General features: G+C 39.2%; 1 protein-coding gene across 3 annotated transcripts in view; it reads left to right on the top strand.

The window, feature by feature from the left end:
• The first annotated feature begins 4,177 nt into the window (after positions 1–4,177).
• Positions 4,178–24,816, top strand: part of ADGRB3 (adhesion G protein-coupled receptor B3) — a 654,669-nt gene continuing 634,030 nt past the window's right edge. The window contains exons 1-3 of one of the 3 annotated variants that reach the window (XM_037012618.2): positions 4,178–4,340; positions 5,720–5,885; positions 7,004–7,775. In XM_037012618.2, coding sequence (XP_036868513.2) covers positions 7,019–7,775 — 757 coding nt within the window. In that variant the 5' untranslated portion in view covers positions 4,178–4,340; positions 5,720–5,885; positions 7,004–7,018. The remainder of the gene's footprint in view (positions 4,341–5,719; positions 5,886–7,003; positions 7,776–24,816) is intronic. The other 2 variants (XM_037012616.2, XM_037012617.2) reach the window with 2 other exon arrangements.

Here is a 24,816-nt window from a genome sequence, read left to right as displayed (position 1 = left end):
GAAGAGCAGAGGGAGGAAAGGGAGAAAAAGAAATTATTTCAATTCACTGTAAATATGCTAATTTTAAACATAAGGTATGTACTCATAACAATTTAATCACGTGATATTTTGACCATTTTATTAACAGAACATATTAAAACATCAGTTGATTATAGCAAATAATAGGCTAGTTCAGGTTCTTATTGAAGTTATTAATTTCCTTTAATTGTGGAATTAGTGGTTTCCAAAGCCTTTTTGCGTGTGTATATTGGAGACATTAAATATTGAAAAATTAGAGCATATTGAAGAAGGAAGAATCTACAAATTTATTTGTGCTTCTTAAAGCCTTACTGTAGGAAAATTATAAAGTTTAGAATGTGGTAACAGAGTAATACTAAAAATACTATGAGAGAAAGGGTGACGGGAGATAAAACACTTTCTAAAACTAAGTGAACATATTCTAATGATTTGTCTGAGAATTATGCAGGTGATAGGTGAATTTTATACGATTTTGAAGGATGGGGTCATTTTCAAATGTAGAAGGACTAAACTTAGCAAGAAAAAAAGGCAACAGAACAGAGATAAATTACACTTAGAAACCTCATTTCTCTAAAGTAATCTTAATAAAAATGTATACATAATAGGAGAGAGATTTGAAAGACTTTCACTTCACATACTACGGGGCCAGTTGAAAATACAAGTCTGTATTTGATGTGTTAACACTCAATAGTCCTTTCAAAAGTTGGCAAGGAACATGGATGAAAATTAGCTTATACAATTAATTGGGCAATGCTGGCATGAGAATACTTCATTTTATTAAGAGAAATATTAAGCAACATAGTGAAACCGTCCTCCCAAACACATGTAGCAATTTAAATATATGTATATGTACTTTTATTTATATATATAGGTGTAGGTATCATATATATAATGTGTGTATATGTAAAATAAGTGTGTGTGTATATATATATATATATATATGCATTTGTATACATACATAGACATACACACAGACTTGCGAAAGAGGCCAATGAAAGCTGATCATTGTCATTTGAAATGGTGATTTTACAGTGTATTAAAACATGAAGACAGACCGATCTCAATAGGGAGGAGAGGACACAGATTGCCTGCAGGGTGTAACTGCTGCTCTTTCTGTTGGTGGGTCAATGTGCCAGCAGTGCTTTCATGCGAATCACGGTGCAGACGTGAATCGCTGTGGTTCTTCCTTCCTTGGCCTTTGGATTGTGCTGCAGTCAGGGTCCACAGACCAGATTCTCCATATATAGTTCTTCTTGTGGTTCTTGATTATGACCCCCTGAGGAAGTCAGACGAGCCTGGGGTTACTGGAGATGGTGTCTTGCTTGGCATATTTATCATCCACAATCACCTTCTATAAATATACCCCAGCAGGATCATCTTCAGGCCAGGTCAGTAGCCTGCAATTTATGAAGGTTATGGGAAACAGTGTGAAGGGTGAAGTGCTTTATTAAAGGTGGCTTTCTCCCTGACCCAGCCCTGCATTCTATCTGAATATAAATGACCCTGGAGTGAGTGTGCCTTTCAATTTAGGATTAAGCCTTCTTAAATTGTTCCTTTTGGCTGTTTTTCTTAGGGTCACTGTGTCATGACATGAGTTTCTAAGACACGTCAAAAATCACAGTGGTCAAAGATAATGTGAGAAACCAGTTGATGCAAAATAGAAGCATATCTAAACCTCACATTGTTTCCTCTCCTTTTTATGTACTGATTATTCAAAAACATTCTCATTTTCCCCATTAAAAAACGTCACTAATCTCTATTTTTCCTATGACAAAATAACAGGACCATAATATCTTACAAGCATCATAATTACAATCTCTAAGGAAGATGAAATAAATTAAATGTGTTTCTCCTTTGTATGCTGAATGTTGTTTATTTTTAAAAGAAAATGCGTTTGCTTAAGATAGTTATTTCGGATTATGCCCTGGACACGAACCTTTTTTTCCTTTCACATCACTTATGCGAATATAAAATATTGTAATGACCAAAATGACACAAAACTAAAATGCCACCCAAGCTGCTCTCAGGCAGTGGATTTTCCTGGAACAGGGTGAGAACCCGCTGGATGGGGAATGATTAACTCTTTTCCCTACGGGTGTTATTCTGAACGCTTGTCCTAGAAGAGAAAGCTTTGAAGAGGGTCATCCTATTAATATTTAAATAATTAAAAAGTAAAGGAGCAATTTTAATATTTCAAACAACTCCGGTGAATAAAAGATCATGAGCACCTTCCTGTTTTCACGATGATCCTCTTTTCAAATGAGGTTCTTGGCTATGCAATTGCCCTGCGGGTGGGGACGGGGGGAGGAACGACAAAAGGAAGAAAAAACGTAGGGAGACGAGGAGAGAAAACGATGAAAAATTGTTTTATTCAACTTGACCTACCGTTCAAGCAACTCACCCTTAGGAAGAGTCCGACACTTTATCTGAATCACCTATTTCGGTCTCCTCCCACCACATCATCGCAATATTTTACACCTGTTTTGCAAACCTCCAACTGCGTTTACAAGTAGGGACATAGTCAGTAGGCGAATGACCTTTCGCAGCATGTGTCTGAAACTAGTTCATCAAATACTTGTCAGCCAACTGTCCAGGGGGCAAAAAAAGAAAAAAAATAAGGCGGGGAGTGGGTGAAAATTTATCCTTTTTGCTGCTTAATCAAGAATCTAATAGCTTCTCCTCCCCTTTTCTCTAGTGTCTTCCCACCCGCGTCCCAAACCTGTTCTGTTACTAGGGAAACTTGGGGGGAAAAATCAGCTACAATAAGAAAACAAAACAAAAGTTTAGATCCCCATTGCCATGCACCGAGCACCGCGAAATGCCAACCTCGGTCGCCGCACCGCGGTCCTGACAAAGCCTGTATCTGGCCGGAACAAATAAGATGTTAATTGCAGCCTCCCGGAGAAAAACTAGTATTGCTGCCAAGTCGGAGACACGCAGCAGCTCGGGGATGAGAGGTGCCCCTCCGCGGGGGACCGGGTCCACTCGTCGGAATCCCGGGGCTGAAAGGACAGCTCTTCGGCTGCGACAGTCCGCGCTGAAAGAGAAACACGATCAAGTGCGGTGTCTGGTCCCCAGCCCCCCAAGCGCCTTCCCGCCCGCACGCCCCCAGCCTCGCGTCCCAGTGCGCCGCTCTTACCGTCGGTCGGGAGACGGAGGGCGCGCACACCTCCCGCCGCAGGGAGGGCCGCTCTCGGGACGCGCGGGCGAACCGCGGCCCTGCGCAGCCCTCCCCCCCTCCCGCCGGGCTCCGGCTCTCGGGCCGCCGCTCCCGGAGGCTCGGCTCCCGCCCGCGCGCGCAGCGGGCGCAACTCCGCGGCGGCCGCGCGGCGCGCGTCGAGTCTACGCCAGCCGCGCGGAGCCCCGTTCCGGGGCGCGCGCCGCGAGCACGCGGGAGGCCGGCGCGCGGCCACGCCCCCTCCCTCCCGCGCGCCCCGGGGAGTGCGAGTCCCTGCCGCCCGCGCGCCGCCTTCACGGGCGCCCCTTCACTCCCTCGCGCGCGCCCCCTGCCTCACGCGCGCCCCCACCGTCACGCGACCCCCTTCACGCGCGCCTTCCCGTCCCCTCCCTCGCGCGCGCCCCTGCCTCACGCGCGCGCCCTCCCGTCCCGCACGCGCGCCGCGGGCAGAGCGAGCCCCGCGCGCCGGCGCGCCCCGAGACAGAGCCGGAGTCCCCCGCCGCCCGCCGCGCCGCCTCCTCGCCGGCACTCAGCGTCCCGACGCCGCCCGCGCAGGGCGCCCCTCTCCCGGCGGCGGGCGGCCCGCGGCACCTGCGCGGAGCGGCGGAGGGAGCGAGCGCGCCGGGGAAGGCGCAGGGGCCCCAGCTGCGCGGCCCGACCGCGGGCGCTCGCGCGACAAGCCCGCCTCCCGGCCAGCCGCCTGGGCCGCCGCCGCCGCCGCTCGCTTCCCGTCCCCGCGCTCCCTTCGCCTCTGGGCTGGTCGGCTCGTCGCGGGTGGATTTGGCGGAACGGACCCTCGCTCTTCAGCCGCTCGCATATTTTTGTTCCTTCGGAGTCTCTCCTCGGGGGGCTCCCCCGCCGCGTTGGAGGTCCGGTTCAGCTGGATACGGCGTCAGGCTCCGGGGTCCTGGGGGCTTCTTTTCCCCCCGGCCCTCCCCTCTTTGATTCTCCCCCCCCCCCCATCCTTTGCTTCTCTTACGTATGCGTTGAAAAAAATAATAAATCCTGATTTCTGAAGCCGAGCCGGGGAAAATGGGCAACGGTGCCTGGGACCGAAGGGGCGTCTCTCCGTCGCTGTTGCCGGGACGCGTCCCCGCGCTGGTGTCTTAGAGCAAGAGCGTCCCTGGGCTTTCTGGAGTGGAAGGTAAGCAAGGGGGTCCCGGGGTCGCCTTCCCTCTGCCGGGGGCCACCGGAGGCTGGGGGTTCGCGGCGGGAGGACGCGGGGAAGCAAGGCTGTTGCTGGCAGCTGGAGGGGCTGCACGCACACCCGACTGTCTGCACTGACTTAAACGCCGCCGTTGAAAAGTTAGACAAGTCTGGTTTTCATGAGATGCGCTGGCTCGGAAGAAACAGGCAGGGGCACCTAGATCTGCCGGTTGTGTGTGATTGGGGTAATTTTATGGGGGGAAATTTCGGGCTAAAAGGAAGTTAAGATAACGGGAGGCAACGGGTCTACTACGGGGGAAAAATTCAGTGGAGTGATGGCGCCGTCTATGTTCGACTAAAGTGTCACCCAGAAAATCAGTTTTGAGGATGGCAAAACTAAACGCCGGTTTGCTTCTTAGCGGGAGAGAAATAAATAAATATATCAATACAACATCCTTGAGCCCTCGGTGGCCAGCCCTTAGACACCCCCACGCCATCCTTTCTCTCTTCGGGAGTGAAAACACAATTGTTGGAACTGGCCCTGCAGTCGGGGACGGCGGGGGAGGGGGCAGAGTTGAATGATTCATTTTTGATTATTTAGAATAAAGCCAGACTTCCTACACCGAGGTTTAATCATGAAAATAAAGAGCATTATACTGCGGGGGCTCTCTTGAGCGAGCTTGACAGTGAAATCAGCTATTTCCTCACTCTTTCTAATCCTTGATGAGCACAGCAATGCAGACATGCACTGTCAAATAAAAGGAAGCCAAAGTGCCGGATTTCATTAGGGAAAGAAAGACGACCTCTTTTTCAGTTACCCATTATAAAATGAAGCCCCCTTTCACGGATGGAATTCCTAATTTAGACTCTTATTGTCACATTGGCTCCCAACGCCTACACTCTATCCTGGCGACCACTGCGCAGACCTGCATTGCCTGCAAAGTGCTACAGCAAAAAAAAAAAGGGAAATTATTTCCAGAATTTCCTACAACTTTCCTTATTTTTTTAACCTCTAAATGCTCATTGGCTTTAATTTCTCAAGAAGAACATGCAGTCTGCATTGAGCTGCCTACTTGAAACAGCGAACACTGTTTTTGATAGTCCCAGCAGTTCTGATGTTATTTTAAACCGCTGCTATGGAGAGAGATTTAGAGTTGGGGCTGATTTTGTCTATATCGAGACATAGAATTTGAATTATGATCTGGAAAAATGCAGATCTATCTTCAGGGACTTCAGTCACTTGATTTTGTGTGCATGTGTTGGTGTGTGGTTATGCAATGGGAAGGAGGGTTTTGTCCTTTGGTTCAGAGAGGACCCAGGCAAAGACATGAAAACTCTTAACTATCTATATGTCTGTATGTCTGTCTCTGTTTACAGAACAGTGGAAGAGACTGCAGCCTAAAGACTTTTAAAATTAACTTGGCATCACTTTTCTCAGCTCAAAGGCTAAACAAAAAAGCAGTGTCATTTATTCTAAGAAATAACTTCTTAAAGGTTAACGCTGAAAAAAATTCAAGTTATTTTTGGATAACAACTTACAGAGGTAAATATAACCAAGGATTACTTTATTATGCAAGACCAGGTTAAAAAATAATAATAATAAAAGAAAAGAAGAGGAGCTTTGGAGCTGTTGGTAGGAAACAGAGCAATTAAATCATTGAAATCTGCTAGGAAAGAATATGGTAATGTCTTTTATCTACCATGTGTAAATCTTAAATTACAATAGATAACTCTAGGTAAAATAGCCTGAATTAAAAAGAAAAAAAAAATGCTTTAAAGACTGAAGCCAGCTCAGTTCCTGGGGTTCTGGGATTTTTCACTGACATCGCCTATGGAGACCGATACTAATACAGTGATCCACTTAATGTACCCCAAGGGGGCATGTCACATTGAAATGACTGCCTTAAATCCTGGTTCTCAGTGGTGATGTCGAACAACAAGTCTTCCCTATGTATCTCCCCATCTGTGCCCCCTTTCTCAGATGAAGGTTTTAAAATGCTATTAATCCACACGAATGCCGGTGTTTCTGCCCAGGAATTCCCCATCAGTTCACATGGTGGCCCCTGCAAAGACAAGTAGGGGCATTTGGGAAATGATGTTCATCTGCAACAAATTATCGTTTGTGCTTTTAAAATTGTGGATATCATTTATCGTAATTACTTTTCACATTTAAGAGAAAAGAAATAATGTGATGACAGCTGTTGCCAGATTATCAGATTAAATTCTGTGGATTGATGTTTACTGCAGGCAGAGGATTGAGATAGAAAAGATTGTATAGCCTGTTTAAAAAATATTTCAAGCATTAGCATTTAGGCTACGACTTTTAAAAAATACATTTTTATTTATTCTTTTAATTGAATCGTAACGCACTTGGAGGAAATCCTGGTAGATAAATTAGAACATTCCTATTAATAATCTATTAAATATTATTTTTAAATTGAATGTAGAGAATTTGGCCTTTGTGAGTGACCACGTGAGGGCGCTGTTCTCACAGCAACATAATTTCCCAGCGTTATAAAATAAAAATTACCTGCCCTTCTTTCAAAAAGGGTTTTTTTTACTGAAATCTTGAAAACAGCTGGCTGTAATATTGGAAGGAGTTTCTTTTTTCAATGCGCATAGACTCCTACTTGGATTTTACTTTCATTGCCATTTTTACAGGCCAAATGACATAGGATGAAGGCTGTTCGTAACCTGCTGATTTATATATTTTCCACCTATCTCCTGGTTATGTTTGGATTTAATGCTGCCCAAGACTTCTGGTGTTCAACTCTGGTGAAGGGAGTCATTTATGGATCGTATTCTGTAAGTGAAATGTTTCCTAAAAACTTTACAAACTGCACTTGGACGCTGGAAAATCCAGATCCAACCAAATATAGCATTTACCTGAAATTTTCCAAAAAGGACCTTAGCTGCTCTAACTTTTCCCTCCTGGCTTACCAGTTTGATCACTTTTCCCATGAAAAAATAAAGGATCTTTTAAGAAAGAATCATTCTATAATGCAACTCTGCAATTCCAAGAATGCTTTCGTTTTTCTACAGTATGATAAAAATTTTATTCAAATACGTCGGGTATTTCCAACCGATTTCCCAGGATTACAGAAAAAAGGAGAAGAAGATCAGAAATCTTTTTTTGAGTTTTTGGTATTGAACAAGGTGAGCCCAAGCCAGTTCGGTTGCCATGTATTATGCACTTGGTTGGAGAGCTGCTTGAAATCAGAAAATGGGAGAACAGAATCATGCGGGATCATGTACACGAAATGCACCTGCCCTCAGCATTTGGGAGAGTGGGGTATCGACGACCAGTCGCTGGTTTGGTTAAATAATGTGGTGTTACCCCTGAATGAGCAGACTGAGGGCTGCCTGACCCAGGAGCTGCAAACCACCCAGGTCTGCAATCTTACCCGGGAGGCCAAGCGACCACCCAAAGAAGGTAAGTGCCCAGCAGAGAGGGAGAGATGGAGGGTGGGGGAGGGGGAGGGGAGAGGGAGCCCCCGGGCACGGAGTTAAACACGCTTCCACCTGCAAGGCTAAGCGGTGCTCCTTTAACTCGAGCGTCTTTGATTCATTGGATTTGTCATCTTCACGGATAAAGGTCTCAAGCTAGATTTGGGATTCAAGATTTCAGAGATGGGGTGGGGAGAATGGGATGGTTTTCAATGACATGCCCTGCGTGTGCAGGGAGAACGTTCGGGAGAAAAGAGATGCAAAAACGTGGAGCCAGTTTGTGCTGGAGGTTGGTGAGGAGCGAGGGGAAGGGGGGGGGGGACATTATTCGGTAGTCCCTGGGGAGACACACACGCGCGCGCACACACACACACACACGCACACGCACACGCACACACACTCACATACACGCACGCACGCCCCCTGTGAAATGGATTGTGGACTCGCCCCTTATGGACTTGCCCCTTATGCTCCAGCCCTGTAAAAAGTCCCCTTCAGTTTCTCACCCTTTCCTTCCCCTCCCCCGCCCCCCGCCTCACTCTGAACCCAGGTTTGAAATTGGGCAGCACGAGCAAAAGGTGACACAAACTCAACAGCAAGTCTGTTAGGACCAAATGACTTCCTGACGCGTGAAGACAAGGGTGTCCGCCTCCTCCACAGGCGGATTTTGTTTAAGGTGCCTTACACCATAAATCCCGCGTGCTGCTCCCTCTCCGGTCCAGAGAAGCCCCAGGGCATAAACTCTGGGGTCTCCTGGCTGTGAAGTCGTGTGCGGGCAGGGGAGCGGCGTTGCATTAAAGCACTAGTGACCCTGTAAGACCTGATACCCCTCTGGCGTGATTTTTGCTCTTATCTTCTTGGGGCCCTGTTGCTATATGGCGAGGGGAGCATGTCACAGACGAGCTAGATGGGAAAAAACAGTGCAACGGAAATGCGGAGGAAAAAGAAAGTAGAGGAGTGATTTATGGCCTTCACCCAGTCCGCAGTGGGGGAGCTACCAGAGGGTTTGGGATGGTGGGTTATGTTTAATAATGCAAGAAAGTTGACATATTTTGAGAAAACGACTTTCCTGTTTGGAAGGTTAATAGATGTGTTTCATTTGCATGAGGACACGGCTGATACGTACTCGTTCTTGCTCCCCATCCCTGCAACCGGAGAGTGTGTTGATTTTTTATGCAGGAAATGTTTTCTGATCGCCACAAAGATCCCTGTCTGTGGAAAGGGACAGCCAAGCTCCAGTCCCTCTTTCCTCCCCCTCCCCCAACAGAAGTTGTCTTTGTGGCCAATATAAAATTGACACGTTGTTGGAGAATTTTCTTTAGGGGTAGCCAAGGCTTTGTGATGGGGGTGGGGTGGGGTGGGGAGAGAGAGGGAGGGGGCTTAACTAGCTAAATGGGATTTCTCTGCTGAGAGCAGTTAGGGGGCTGGGAATTATGGAAGGGGAATGGTGCAAGGGGAAAGGATGTGTTGGAAATTGAATGCAGACTAATGGCAATGAGAGAGGGGGTGAAAAACCTTTAGATTTCTTCAGGTCAGCGTCTTACAAACAGCTGTGACTGGAGAAAACAAAGTGGTTTTAAATTACAGGAGTTCTTTTCTCTAGTAAAAATCCCAGAGAAGCACTTGCAACTGCAGGGATGGTATTTAACACCATTTAAAACTAATTAGTGTCCCCTAGAATAAGAAGCTACAGTACACACAGAAAATGTAATGTTACAAGCTGGCTAATAAGACAATTAACACCAGAAACTAGTTTTAGTTCTACTGTTTTCATAGAATTTAGAGAATTTGCTTCTTCAGTAGTTAAAATGCTATCATCATATTGACTGCTGATGACAAGTGGAAACTGAGCCCAGATTCACAGCCCTGCTTTGTGAATGTTAGCAAAAGCAAAACCGAAGACGTGTGCCCGTTAAACATGATTGTCAAAGATTTTGCTGGTCATGCTCATGAACTGTGGATTAAGACAGTGCTGAGATTTGTAGAAGTTGGACTAGATGGCAGTTTGTTTTGTATGTGGCTAAGAGTAAGGATGATATGAGATGTGAGATGTAGAAAGCAGTTGTTAGAATGCATATTTCTTTTGGCTAGTTAGCTGGCAAAGTGAGAAAAGAATACCTCCACAAATATCTGATACTAACATTTTTTAACATGTTAGAAGAACTGAACTAGGGGAAGTTTACATAATGGGAGAATACATGCAATGTCGGTAAAATTACCCGGCTTTTCTTCTCTGTATTCTAAATTAATGCTCTTTAGTTGTTAGGTATTCTGAGTCAGGAAGGTAAGGATAAGTAATTCTTGATGACATAATTGTAACTGATACATTGGTAAGCAATTCTTACAGAACATATACAGCCCTCCTTACCTCATTCAGAGAAGACCTTTTTTGGCTATGCTGCATTGTAGGATCGAAATGTGGAAATCTGCAGGCTCCTAATTGAGCCACATTTATGCAAAGTATATTAAATCTTAAATATTCGATATAAATGATATATAAAATTCTTGTGAGAGAATTATTTTAATGCCATTTCAAATAAACGACCTCTTAAAGATATTCACATGAGTTGAGGTTACTAATCAGATGTAGTTGTGCTACTCGTATCTAATTTTATTCCAAATATATCTACATTTTATATGGTAACATGTAATCCAAGCTTTTAAAATGAAGCTTTAAACATCCCACTTATATGTTGCATTACTCTATGATATCTATTTCCTGTGGAAAACAATCAAACTATCCTGTAAGTCATCAAGGAAATAAGTAAGTACAAGATTATTCTCTATAGTTATTGACTCCCATTTATTCACTGTAATAAGAAAGCCTTGAGTACAAATATTTTCCAGATTTATTATTACATCATAGAAGTGGTACAAATTTGACAGAAGGGCCTTTACCCTCAGTAGATGTAATTCTAGATTGTTTTGTGTTTTTTGTGTGATGCTGATGGTGGTAACAAAAGTATGCCAAATGGTGAATATTTTTAAAGTGTTCAATGGAATTACAAAATCTTATTTAAGTTAGCATTTGAGAAAACTCTGGGATCCCAGGGACGGGATGTTGATTTTGAGATAGGAGTTCTACTAAGATGTTCATTAATAATACATTCATATACTGAAGAATTTCATAGCCAGAAACAGCAAGAAGAAAACTATTACTATTTGTCGTGACAACACCAATAATTACAAATGTTATCTTGAATATATTGTAAACCATTGGACTGATGCTTCACTAAAATGTTAAATATTAGTGCACTTAAGTATATTCTTTTTTAGGATTATATTTGACTTATTTAAGGATAGCATGTGATTATAGAAACTTAGATGTCAATCCCCAATTTTTATGGGACAATTTGAAACTAAATCAACAAAAGGAAGCCTTTTAAAATTAGTTATGTTATATTTCAAACAGTTATATAAAAGAAAAACCTACATTTAGTATAGATAACTTCAAAAGAAAGTCAAATAGTGTTTACCTGGTTTTCAGTATAAGTCTGGGGAGAGACTAGTATCTATTCACAAAGTCTTTACTATGCTTTATAGGACTCTTTGCCAAAGATGATCTGAACTATAATACCAAAATATAAAAGATGATCTAAGATCTTATCTCTTACTACTTCACTTAAAATAAGTAATTAAAACAGTTTTGGCAGAAAGATTCTACACGAGGGAATCTAAGTCACAAATAAACCTTAATGGGACCTTTGTTCCCTGCTTACATCAATGGCACTACTTATGTGAAGGGAAATTGGGGTCCCTGCATAGATTCCAGGAAATCGGAACACACATACTCATTTGTCCTTCCGTTCTGCCTCTGCTAATCCTTGATATTCTATCACCCAGGGGAAGTCTCGCTATGCGACTGTGTAAAATCCAGCCTGTGTTTGTGTGTGTTTACGGTTTCAGGCAAATATTTGTCCTCTAGAGTAGTTCGTGCCTGTCAGTTTAAGAGTTCTCATTTCTTTCAACTTTTGTGCTTTTTGTCGTGTTTCTGTCACCTTTCACCTTCTTCTTTGCCCTCCTTTGGTCTTGCTTCCTTTGCAGGTGACTGCCATGGCCACACTCTCAGGACCTAAGGTAGACTGAATCAGTTGTTCCTTGAAGACCCAGAGCCTGACAGTTTTCTCTGCTTGGCTGGATCCCATAGTCCTTTGCACATATTGTACTTCCATTCTCGCATTTATCATATTGCATAGTATTTTCATTTATATTTCCATCTCCTTCCACTAGACTTGGGAGTTATTCAAGAATAAACACTGGGTCTTTGAATTGCCTAGGACAGTCTTCACAGAGCTTCAGTAAATATTGGTTTGAGTGGCTTTTAAATGAATAAAACAAAAAAAATCTCAGTAAGAAAGCAATATATTGATTACAATCAAAAGAGTAAAAATACATCATTTTAGGAAAACAGCCACTTTTACTTTTTTTTAGGGAAGATGCTACCATTTATAGCATTCCAATTCCATTAATGTATTATTTATACCAGCTCTTGATTTCAAGGTATTATTAAATAACATTTTTAAAAGAATAAGAATGGAGTCATTAAGAAATATTTTTCATTTCATATATATTTATTTTTAAAAGTTGAATGATGAATACTTTTCTACACATGGCTATTTACAAAACTGTGGTGAGAAAATTGGCTAATTTCTATCTTTGCTTAACTGTCTTCATTTCTTTCTATGTTTTTCTCCTCTGGCTCTAGTATTACTTCTATAGTAATAATGTTTCCCCAATCCTCTTTTCCAGGGTAAAAACAAACATGCAAACTCTTTCCATGAAAGAGGAAAAATGTATTTGCATGTCAAGTTCAGAAATTCTGTTATCTATTCCTGACTATCATCTATAAATATAGTAAGAGCAGAATATTACTAAAGTTATAGGCCTGGCCAAGTAAAGTGCCATTTCTGAATTTTTACTTTTTTATTTTAATAGCCAAAATATAAGAATTTTTAAAAATTTTGTCACTTTAGAATTTTGTCAAACTTGAGCAATTAGCTCAAAAATGTAGTAGTTAATGAAACAAAACTCAGTTACATGGCAACATATTTTTGGTAGACCATACTACATAGAATTAGTAGAATCTAATTAGTAGAATACTAGAATTCAGGTTTTGCATTCCTTTATTTCCTTCAGTTTCCTAATAGAAGCAATTTTATTGTTAAACTGAACAGTTTTGTAAAATAGTGTATTCTCTAGAATTAGTCTTGAATACATTATCTATAAAAGTCATCTGGCTGTTGGATCCAAAATCCCATTCATTCAAAATAAGCTTTTCTTTTTTCAAAATGTCATGTGCTGGGTTTTAAAATTCTGAGCCAGAGAAAGCTGAGTTTGAATCTCTTTTCCACATCATAACTGTTATTCTGTATTTCTACTCACCCCCTTTCTGGGTAGTAATACCTATTTCTAGAGATACTGGGGAACAGGAAATGATACCATGTATTAAATTTTAAAAAATAATAAAATTAATGGTTTGGGATATTTTAGCTCTTGTCAGCAATGTGGAAATTTCTTCCCAACTCAATTATAATAAACATCAGAGACATAGTCAGTTTTTCTAAGTGTGTCGCTTCACTGAAATAAAATGTAAGACATACTCAGGTTCCTAGAGTGATGCAGCCACCTAGTAGTATCTCTGACAAGTGACCGAGCTTGACTGGACTTACCACGTCAATACTGTAGTAGTGTTGTATTAGTCCACTGCTCAAATTATGTTAGGCCCTCGATTCAGTTATGGAAACTTGTTTATTCTTATATTTTGGCTATAAATGATAGGGAGTCGATAAATAGTGAGGTAGATTGTCATTTAAGTATTTGGACTTGTTTAGGAATTTTTAACAAAGGGTGATTAAGCATTTTAAATGTATGTCTGTTTTGTATTAGATAAAACAAAGGTAACATCTCAACACTTTTGTGTTGATGGAGGAATGACTAATACATCAAATAGGCCAAAGGCCGGGTGTGTGAATCATCGTAGGCCTGGGAGGCTGTCTTTTAGATGTCATTGCTGAGAGTCTGCAAAGCCATTTAAATTAAACAGTTTCCAAGTATTTTACTCTTTGCTGCATTATGCAAAATTATGTTCATGTTTTGAGGTCTATTTTGAAAAGGAATTATTTTGAAATATTAGTCTATATTAATAGTAGGACTTTTTTAGAATTTTTTCATGGAACTGTAATCAGTTATTGAAGACCAGTGAGCCCCAAGACCCCCTCCCCCAAGGGTTTACATATTCAGATAATAAAAAAAATTTTATTAATACTCATTTGAAAATTCTGTCATTTTCTTAAAGCAAAATTACGAAATGCCATCTATAAGACTCCATAAAATGCTAAATCCCTATGTTCAATTATCTTTCAACTATCATTCAGCAATTTTACTCTCTTGCAGAAAATGACCTAGCTGCATATCTGGTAAAGGTTAATGAGTATTGTATTTCTAGTTTACACAGAAATTGCAATTAGTAACAAATGTATAATAAATACATCAATATGGAGCTGTTTCTCTCAAAATTAATTGGAGTTTTTTCTGAAATCTGACATGTTTGCTGATGTACATTTTCCCTATAACCCACCCCCTATCATACATTTATAGAATGGTTACTGTCTGGTCTCTTCCATGCTAAATGAAGTAATTTACCTGCTAATGTAATCCTGGGTATTATATTCTCAAATTATTTCTCCTAGAAAACAAGGTTCTTTGGGAACTAATTGTTGTTTGGGAAAGACAGAACCTATACATGCATGGAAAAGAAATTAGAACACTGATGTAACCAGATTATGGTATTTATAATGCAACTTAAATACACATAGACATACTTAGCATTAAAATAATTGGGGAGTCAACCATAGAAAGCCACCTTGATGAAATTACTTTTTAGTAATAAATATGTTAAGGTGATAGAAATATCACAGAAATAATGTCTGTCCTAGGTAATTCACACCAAGTAGTATACAGTATTTTTTGTGTCATTTATATGTTCCTTTGTATGTCTCGAGTCAATTAAAAAATTTAATAATAAAAAATTTTCTATACTTGTATATCTAAACAGTAATAATTTGCTCTCTAGTAAACATATTTTCAAAGAGAAGCTTCATATACATATCACTTCTAAGAAAACAAAGAAGTAAACCATTTTAATAAGTTTTATAAATTAAAGGGATCTAATAAAATCTAACATTGAGAAAGTGCTTTCCAATTTGCAAAGCTCTCTTGCATATGTTGTTTTATTTGAGCAGTAATTGTGTGAGGCACATATTTTGTGTTTTATTGACGTGCCGATTATACAGAATACCCTAATGACTGGTTTTCCTTTTCCTAAAAATTTTAACAAGTTGGTTCAAATAAAAACCTAGATAATTTCAGAGCTCTGGGTTTTCTCTCTCGGTTTCTGGATCACTTGAATCTGAATCACAAATTCTCAAGTTTCTAAGGGACTTTGGACTATTACCTTGTCCAAATTTTACCAGATTAATGGAATCCTAGTGTGCGTACTTATGAAGGGAACATTATTTCAGCTGAATATAAGTCTTGGGAATTTTATTTACTACTATCTCTATTATGTTAAAGAGTCACAGTCATTAGGACTGTTTGATGGATCTAGTCATTAAAAAAAATTTACCTGTTCTCCAGGCAGGACAATAATCAGAGTATCCTTTGCTATACTACTAAACTATATAGATTATGCTCTACAAATTAAAGCTTCCATTCATTAGGTTTTTGTTTTATTTGGCATATATTAATAAAAACAAATGTGATAGAAATCTCAAAAAACTACTGATTTTCAGTCTAAGCTCATTAAATTTAAAGAGCCATGCGTTTCAAGTTTTAAGTCTGTCTAGATTTACTAAAATGATTTAGCAAGAACTATCTTGGGTTTTCATTTCATTATGTTCTAAAGAAATCTGTGTTTTGGAGAAATAACATGTCTTAGATTGTGTGGTTATGTTAGGCAACATTGAGAAATACTGTTGAGGTGGGAGAAGAGTGAGGTCAGGGTCCCCTCCCATTGAAAGTCACACCCTCTGTGTTGGGCTTACCTTCTGAGCTGCGGTGACCGTCCTGCCGTCTAACTCCTTCAGGCCTGTGGGTAGTCATGGCTCCCCAGTGTTCCTAACGGGAATGCTGAGTACCTCACTCTCTTTTCTTGGTCTCTCCAAGCACTACCCATACCTTGCTCTCTTCTCAAATTACCTTAGCTGGGGGGATACCATCTGTTTCTTACTGAGACCCTGACTACTACAGGGGTGCATAATTTTGGTGGTGAAATGATTTCTGTTTAGTTATAAGATTAATTTGAAACCAGCATTTTGTTTTAATCTTTCCTTTTAATGTACAGAAGGTCTTACCTAATAACTAGCCCTTTGGCGGATTGCCACATAAACCAGCCCAGGTAAACAGAGATATAAATAATAATAACAATTTAAAGAATTGAGTTAATGAAAATTGAATCAGTTGGCCAGGTTTTTTTCCAGCTGAGTTGAAATGGTATTTCTAACTCAGTGTCAGTATGTGTTCATCTTCCTAACTCCATCAAGTTTAGGCCCTCCCAGTATTTTTTTATATTTACCTGTTGGTTTGTTGATGCTTAGCTTGTTAAGTTTCCTAATACTTGCATATTCCTATATATTGTGTTTACATTTTTTTAGTGTTGATATGACCCTAGAACATTTGAACTGCCCTGGACATTCCAAGAAAGTCTTGTAAGTTGACAATTAAAAACAAGTAACTTCAAGGCCACCATATAAAATATAAGTCATGACAGATTAAGATTTAATTCTAACTTTATATCATTATAATAATGGAAATATAAAATGAAAATAGAAGTGCAGCTGCTAATCCAACTTTCATTTTGCCTGTTGATTTTACTATCACTCTCAGAGCAAAACACATACAAAGCATTTTTTTTCATTCTTCTTTACTCACTCCAAAAATGAAATTGAGGCATCTTCATTTGTCCTTATCATTTCATAAATAAAATTGCAAACGTTTGCTTTTTCTCTGTGTCAGTGTATTTGTTGCCTTTTACATTAAGGAAGGATGATCCTGAGAGGAAAAAGAAGTAACTTCCAAAAAAAAATGCTGCCCTTTTTTTTTTGGACGTTCTGTTGAAACAGAACTGTATGATGTTTCTGAATAGGTAAAACAGAACACATTTTTATTGTATCTTGGAAGCCTTTGGAACTATTTCTTCTTATGCTGGCTGCTCATAATAATTGTAATGTGGAAAAGAGGGCACCTTGGGAAGACAGAAATCTGTTTACTTTATATGATCTTCCCACATCTATCTGTAAAACTTTCAAAGATCTGCTTCTGTGCTGTAGATTGATAAATTTCAGTTTACTTTGGCTTCCCAGGGAGGTCAGCTTCCTTCACAGATATGTCAGCTTGTGGTCAGCCCTCTTTGGCTGGCCTTCATTTTTTGTAACTCGGAGACCAAATGGTGTGTATTTTTTAAGTGGTGCCTGAGAAATTACTTTTTAATTTTTCCATAGTCTTTACTTTCAAATATGATGAAGTAAATAGCTGTGGAGCACCATTGTTTTGTTTGCACAGTGTAGAACATTTTAATATCTTACTTTGCAATATAGTAAAGTCTGATCTCTTAAAAGTGTATGGCATCTTTCTGTTTAATGATTTCCCTAGAATTTTCTGATGACCATATTTTGGTGTTCAGTTGGTGATAAAGGGCATAAATGAGTTCTCGGCATAGTGAGTATTATGTGTGCTTGCCTCTGGCCTCTGTATCCTGAGACCATAGGAACCACAGAAATGAATCAAGGGGAGTTAGAAGCAGAAGAGAAGTTGATCCTCTAAGAAGTGAGAGCTGATTAAGGTGAAAGAAGTATGTATATGTAGGATGCGAGTTATTTTTTTTTTCCTTACCAGTAGAACATTATTTTCTAAGTAAAAGTCAGCCTACAAAAGAGATTTTTAAAAAATAGAGCTGTATTCGTTGAAGTGGGAGAAGGCCTAGAGTCCCGTCTAATCAGTCTCTCCTTTCTTCCTGTGTTGGTCCCAGAGGCAACTCTGCTTGAAAACCTCTAAAGGACTATAAATCTTAGAAGCCTCCATATGAAGCCGTATATGAGAAATTAATGTTAGGAACTTTCTTCCTCTGAGAAACTAATATTTTCAGTGCTATGATCATCAAGAATGTGTAAGAACTGTCATTTTGTTTTTATTGCATTTTGCTTAGAACAAAAATGATAATTTGTCTAGGATCTGATGCTGAACATTTCTGTGCTTTTTTCCTGGAACCTGCTCCTCCCCGCTCAGCACAACAGTCAAGGTTGCCGGGGTCTAGCTCCCACCTGCATCAAGCCCTCAGCCTGCCCCATCATGCCTCTCGGGCATCTCTATTGCCCTGGAGAGTGTCCTTTAAGCACTCTGTCCCTTTAATGCTTTGTCTCATCCAGTCTGGTGGGCTTTTGCTATCTCCTGCCAGTTAATGGTATCTCTGCCTTTGCTTTGCAGAGACCTTAGTGTAATGAAGCCATGCAGGTTTCATAGAGGTGAGACCTCTTCCCACCCTTTCTCTTCTCTTTGTCACACTCATCAAATAACAGACCGGCTCATGGCACATCTCTACTGCTGTCCATATAAACACTACCTTCAGAGTCTTTCTGGGGCCCATCAGACCTGTGGCTCCATGCGGGGCTTCAGGATGAGTGCCACAATTCCCCATTTTTCTCTGGATTCCAAACCTCTTCCCCCCTAGGTTTGCAACACTCCTGCACATATGCTTATTCCAATCATGCCTCTTCTTCATGTAGTAGCATTCCTAGATAAATATGAATATTAGTTTCAGATTTTTAGATCTTTAACTTTAATTGACAAAACATTCAGAAGCCCTAATTTTGAGTCTTTATAAATGTTTTGAATTTGGATGCTATTCATTCTGACTCTCTTCCTTACTGTTTGTTAATCCCCAAAGAGTTTAGTTGCAAACTGCTAAACTTTTGAAATAAACTCGTTATGAGGGCACTGAAAATTATTTTGAGTTCCTTTGATTGTTCACATGGAATGGATACCCACAAAGGAAGACAGCTCATCAGAACAACAAAAAGCTATTCGCGTTGAGATTCCACTGATATGAGTGGATAACTGAGGTGTTATTAATGTCCTTCAGCAAATAGTTCCAGCCTTCCACCGTCTGGGCACATGCTGGAATTGTGTTCCTGGCTCACTTGGGGTTGCATGGGGTCATGTGACTCTGGCCAATCGGAGTTGTCAGCAAAAGGGACATTCCTCTGCCAAAAGCTGCATCACCATTCACCACTGGTCAAGTAAGGCCATGAAGAGACCTGTACTTAGAGAGAAGGGTCTCCTCTGTCAGTCTGAGACTGTGAATGTCTAAAATGAGATGAGTCACCTCCCCCATGCCCTTGCCCGTCTGCGATGGTCAAGAATTAAGCAAATAACTTTGTCTGTTTTGAGACACTGGGAATTTTGGGTTTGTCTTTGGTAGCACAGCCTAATCTGGAATATCTAGCTGATGGTGCTAAACAGTGATTAGGCACATTGTTGATGTGTTCTGTGATTCAGCTGTAAGGATGTGATGGCCATGTCGGTCTATGATATTTTGGGGGGGAGGAACTCACATATTCCACAGCGTGTTCAGGGTGGCAGTTTTGGATTGTTAGGCACACTCTGGAATTTTTTTAGGTATTTATCAATATGATATTGTTTAGCCTAATTAAAATTAATGCTAAAATAACTACAATAATTCCTTATATTTACAAGAGACCATTCTTTTATGGCTTATTTAGAAAGTTACCCACTTTTTCTATTTACAAGCTTACATTGTGGTGGTGTTTTGCTGAGTCATGACTGCCACAGAACTGAGTAGAAAACATTCATTTGAGCATGGTAGTTCTCGCCAAAAGATAGAAAAATTCCTCCTACTCTGTCCATTCTTTCTTTCTCTCTTCCTTCTCTCCCTCCCTCACTCTCTCCTTGGTTCCTTCTTAATTTGTTAGATACAGATACAGTGATTTATGAGTATGATCTACATTCCATAGTGCAATAATTTATACAGACTCTGTCATCAGTATGTGCTTAGGTGTTTTTGGTAAACAAATATTTCTATGGTTGTTCATGGGAAGCTTGTAATCACTTACTAGGCACCACTTCATTAATCTCAGCATTTTTCTTGTGAGGTTAATTATGTATCAATAACTAACCTCCCCTTTGAGTAGGTGGGCTTTTGTCACCCTGAGAAATATTCTCACGTCCCAGGAGAGGTGGGAGGGGAAGAGTAGGTCCTTGTGAACTTGAACAAGCCTCTGTGTGAGTTACTTAGGGGAGAGTGACGAGTTCTCCCCAATGTCAGTGATAGGCTGGCAAGTTTTGCCCTACCGGGCTGTGCCTTCCATTATTTCCCTGGTTTTCCTGTTTTCTTGAGAAGGATTACAATGTGCTCATTAGGTACAAGAGAGACACTCCAGGATTCAAAAGGGACTATAGAGGACTGAACAACTGAGAAATTAAAGCGAAAACAAACATTTTCTATGTATTTTTTCTCCTGTCTTATAAAGTGTGAAGAAAATCCAGAGATGGAGTGAATTGTTAATTTGATTCCCACATGTTTATTGACATCTGATATATAGGGCACACATGTACACATACTCACTTTGCATGAATTTGTGACATTAAATGCTCACAGGTATTGTGTGCCTATGATTTGAAAAGATAAACATTTTTCAGTAGTTTGAGAATATATTCCCTGTGAGGCTACATTTACTATTTGCTAAATATAAATCTAACTAGAGTGACTTACGAGAAGATCATAAATATGACAAAGAATAAAAATACCTTTTGCAACGGAAGCTTTCAACTTTAAAGTTTTGATTTGCTTGAAAATTGACTTGAGACTCTTTTAGTCTTCCCTTTTTTTTTTTGGAGATAAAAATCTTTTTTTTCTTATTGGCAATGATCTAACAGACAATAGTTTGCTCAAAATAATATTGTAGCAAAAATATGTTAGATTATTATAGTTTATGGAGAAATTAAATGAATTTAATTTAACTTTCATTTTAAGCAACATTATAAAGGATGGTAATGAGGAATTGGAAATACTCTAAGGACCTGTACTACCTGTGAAGCCTTAACACTGTTATTTAAATGTTGACTTAGATTAGTTATAAATGTATATTATAAACTACAGGGAGGGCAGCCTCTAAAATATTGATATACAATCTTATGAAGGTTTCACATGAGCCACATTGTGGTTACAACATTCACCCATATTATCAAGTCCCTCCCCACACCCCAGTGCAGTCACTGGATTTGAGCCTTTTTAGTAAGTATATTCAGAACAGTATTTTGTGATCTTGGACATCAGAAATTACAGTAAATAATCTGCTAAGCAGGTTTCTAAAAGTTGAACACAAATGTCAATTTCAAAAGTGAACAATTCTGCATTTCTGAAAAATTAATATATGTTATAGTAAATGAACACTCTTTTATAGGTTTTTTATTCATTATCTTCTTCCTTTGGAAGTTCGTTACAGACTAGATCCCACAGCCCCAAATTCAGCTTCAGATTTTAGATATCTCCTTGTAGAAGGAACCAGAAATTGCTGCAAAATCCAATATTGCATAGTGGTTAAATCAGACCTCCTGGCTTCAAATTCTGTTTTCTCTGTTTATAACTCTCTGGCCCAGATAATATTATGCCCCTCTCTAAACTTGACTTTCTTTGTCCATGCAGGGTGATTATTTTAGTGAGGTGATTGAGAGACTGGATGTGGTCATTAATGTAAAATACTTAGCATGATTCCTGGACTGTGTAATAGAGAAAGCTTCAATAAATGCTAACTTTCATTAATGGAATGATTCTGGAACCCTTTACTGCATTAGAATTCTTTAATATAAAAAATCAAATTTTGATTCATAATAAAAAGTAGTCAATTTATTTAATTGACCTCAGGGAAATTAGAATGCCTCCTGGATTGTTGAGTCTACAGAAGTGCACTACATCTTTAATTCTTTACTCCCTCCGAATGCTCATGTTTCTGAGAAAAACAGTATTCATTAAGCTGCTGTTTCTGTTCTCTTTTGCTCATTTCAAAAATGAACTGCTCTGCTCATGACATCATCATTTTTCTTCTTAAAATAGACTAGGCAGTAATAATTCACAGATTGTTGTACAAAGGGTGATTGTATTTTGTCCACCTAAGCAACTTCATCTTCTGGGTATTTTCCTCAAAATATTTATGTCTCTTTGGTCTAGTCCTTTCTCTGTAATATTGTAGTTTAAATGGATTCACTTTTTATTGGGTAAATCAAGATAAATTCTGTATTCCCATTTCTTTCTAAGAACCGGTATACATGTTAAAAGAAAACAAACAAAACATATCTTGTGGTCTGCAATGAATACCTTTTTCTTTCTGAACAGATACCCTAGAAAAATATCTTACTTGGTGCCTGCTTTTTAAACATTTGTTCTAAGACTTAATGTAAGAAAATATAAAAATATAAATCCATATTTTTTCAAACAACTATAGGTTTTTACATTTGATTTTATAAAAGTTTTACTTTTGCCATTTCAAATAAGAGAATTAGCAGTGTGGTATTAGAATTTTAACTCTATAGTCCTTTGTATTTGAAGAACCCCCAGTTTAGAAGACTGAACAACTGCCTTCTGGATGAGATTTGCCATTACTGTCTTGAGTAATTTCAGGCAAGTCACATACTCTCAGAGAAAGCTTCAGTTTGCTCATTTGTAAAAATAAAATGGTCATTTGAAACTCGTAGGACTGTATGGAAAGTAAAACCGTAGTATACACGAAAGCCATGTAGACAGTGGAAATGGCATCCAAAAATGTTATTATTGCCAACATTAATTTGTAAATTTGATTAGGTTTGTGAGTTTAGTTCATTTGAAGGTATGAATGTTAAAACAATGGTTCTGTTCTAGGACAATACATATCACAAATTGTTGGAAAAGTGTTGAGCTTGACACTTTTAGGTTAGACTCTGATCTTTTGTGTTTGGGAAAATAGTCTGTTCTCTTGGTTTTTCCTTTTCTTTTCTGTGTAAGTGGGAGCAATAACAGTCAGAGCTTCGCATTCAAACACTCCAGTTCGATCCACAGCCCTGCCTTCTGCTCGCTTTGTGAGTTTTGACAGTTCGCTTCATATTTGTAAACCGTGCTCTAACATGGACATCATGTTTATGCCATTTCCCCCTTTTTTTAAAATATAGTCTGTAGAAAAAACAATAGTGGTCAATTCTCTTAATTTAGGTTTTTTAAATAATTGAAAACTTTTTAGGCTGCCCACAATAAATTAAAGTGTGACTTCATTTGTGTTCAGCTCTGGCTTTCTTCTTGTCGATGAACATGAGAAATACAATGGATCACTTCATAATAAGCTTCCACTCTTATGTCACCTAGTCAAGCAGTTTGAAAATAAACATACCCTCTTTTCCTTTTTGTTTCTTCGGGTAACCAAGAGTTAGCATTAGAGGAGAAGGGAGTATAGATGAATGCTTGCCCAAAACTTACTCCAAATGCCAAAAACTGGGAGAAATTTTAAATTTACAGAGCTAGTTATTTTATTTTAGGAGCATAGGCTACATATAAGTAAGCAAGGGTTTCAGTGTCATATCAAATAATTGAAAATCAAGTATATCAATCTTTAAGGAATACAAATTAGGTAAGTTTTGCATCAGTAGAAATTTTGAAACAGACCGTATTATGGAAATGTGGATAAGAGCTTCATAATTTCATGGAGTGAGTGTTTTTGTATCAGTCCTGAAATGACTACAGATTGGAATCTGACCTCTGCAGGTCATAGGTGGGACTGTTTTGGGGGCAAATGTGATTTGGCAGTCAGCCATGCAATTGCTCTGATTGGATTACTCATCCGAATTAGTAGATTAAATACCTCCTGGTTTCTTTCTACTTGAAAAATTCAATTTATGAAGAATTGGTAATACTTGGTAAACACTTCTGAAAAATACTGAGTGTTGTGCTTTTAAACAAATGGAGCAAATTTAATAGTTGGAACTATATTCAGGTTGTATCAGCCTAAATATATATTTTGATTTAACAGCTTGCTAAAATAGGCATTATACAGTTTGGCCCCTAATGTCATACCCTCTAATGTTGACCTGTTATCAGGGGGGAATGGCTACTTTGGAAATCCATTAATAGAAATTTACCATGGATAGTGAATATTTTGAAGTAAATCCACATGGAACAAATGCATCACCAAGCCTCCAGTTTTAATTTCTTTGTAGATTTGTTTATTTGCATATTTATTTTTATAATCACAGTACTAATGAATACCTTACTCTGTGTCAGGTACAATTTTAGATGTTAACTCTTTTAATCTCAGTTAAGAGCCCTACGAGACATCTATTATTGTTACCCCCAGTTTCCAGATGAGGAATCTGATATAGACAAGCTAAGTGACTTGTCCACTATCACAATGAGAAGGGGAAGAGCTGAATTTGAGTCCTTCTCTTAATCCTTACATTAAACACCACTCCATAAAGATAAATACCATCTAATATTTTTCAGTAATTCAAAAGGTACTTACTTTTTATAACTGTAAGATGCTTTGAAATAGCATAAAGTTTTATTTAAACCCTCCAAAGTATATTTCCTCAGATATATTTAGTAGCCTCTGATTTGTTAATAATGTTCCTTCCAACTCTTGCCTTTCCCAAGCTACAGCCAGTGTGTAGATCCTTACTAAGAAAGGAGCTTTCTTCTTTAACCAAGTCCATTATTCAAACAGTTCTTCAATCTCATCTGTCCTAGGGAACCTCCCAGTGATTAATATACAAGTGTTGATTTTGACCTGCTCTGAGAAATGCAATGGTTATGAAATACTTTTTACTCATAAGTATACATTAAAAAATTTTTTATATTTTCAATTAATGTAAATATTCCTTTAGACATGAGTGTACTGTGTTTCTTAATATTTTCTATTTATAAAAATGTGAATTTCTTGGATAATGAGAGTATAGATGGTAAAGACTTCAGTTTAATTACCTTGAACTTCACTTAG

Source organism: Manis javanica, chromosome 16, assembly GCF_040802235.1.
Source record: "Manis javanica isolate MJ-LG chromosome 16, MJ_LKY, whole genome shotgun sequence".
NCBI classification, from domain to species: Eukaryota; Metazoa; Chordata; class Mammalia; order Pholidota; family Manidae; genus Manis; species Manis javanica.
This window is presented reverse-complemented; position numbering and strand designations above follow the sequence as displayed.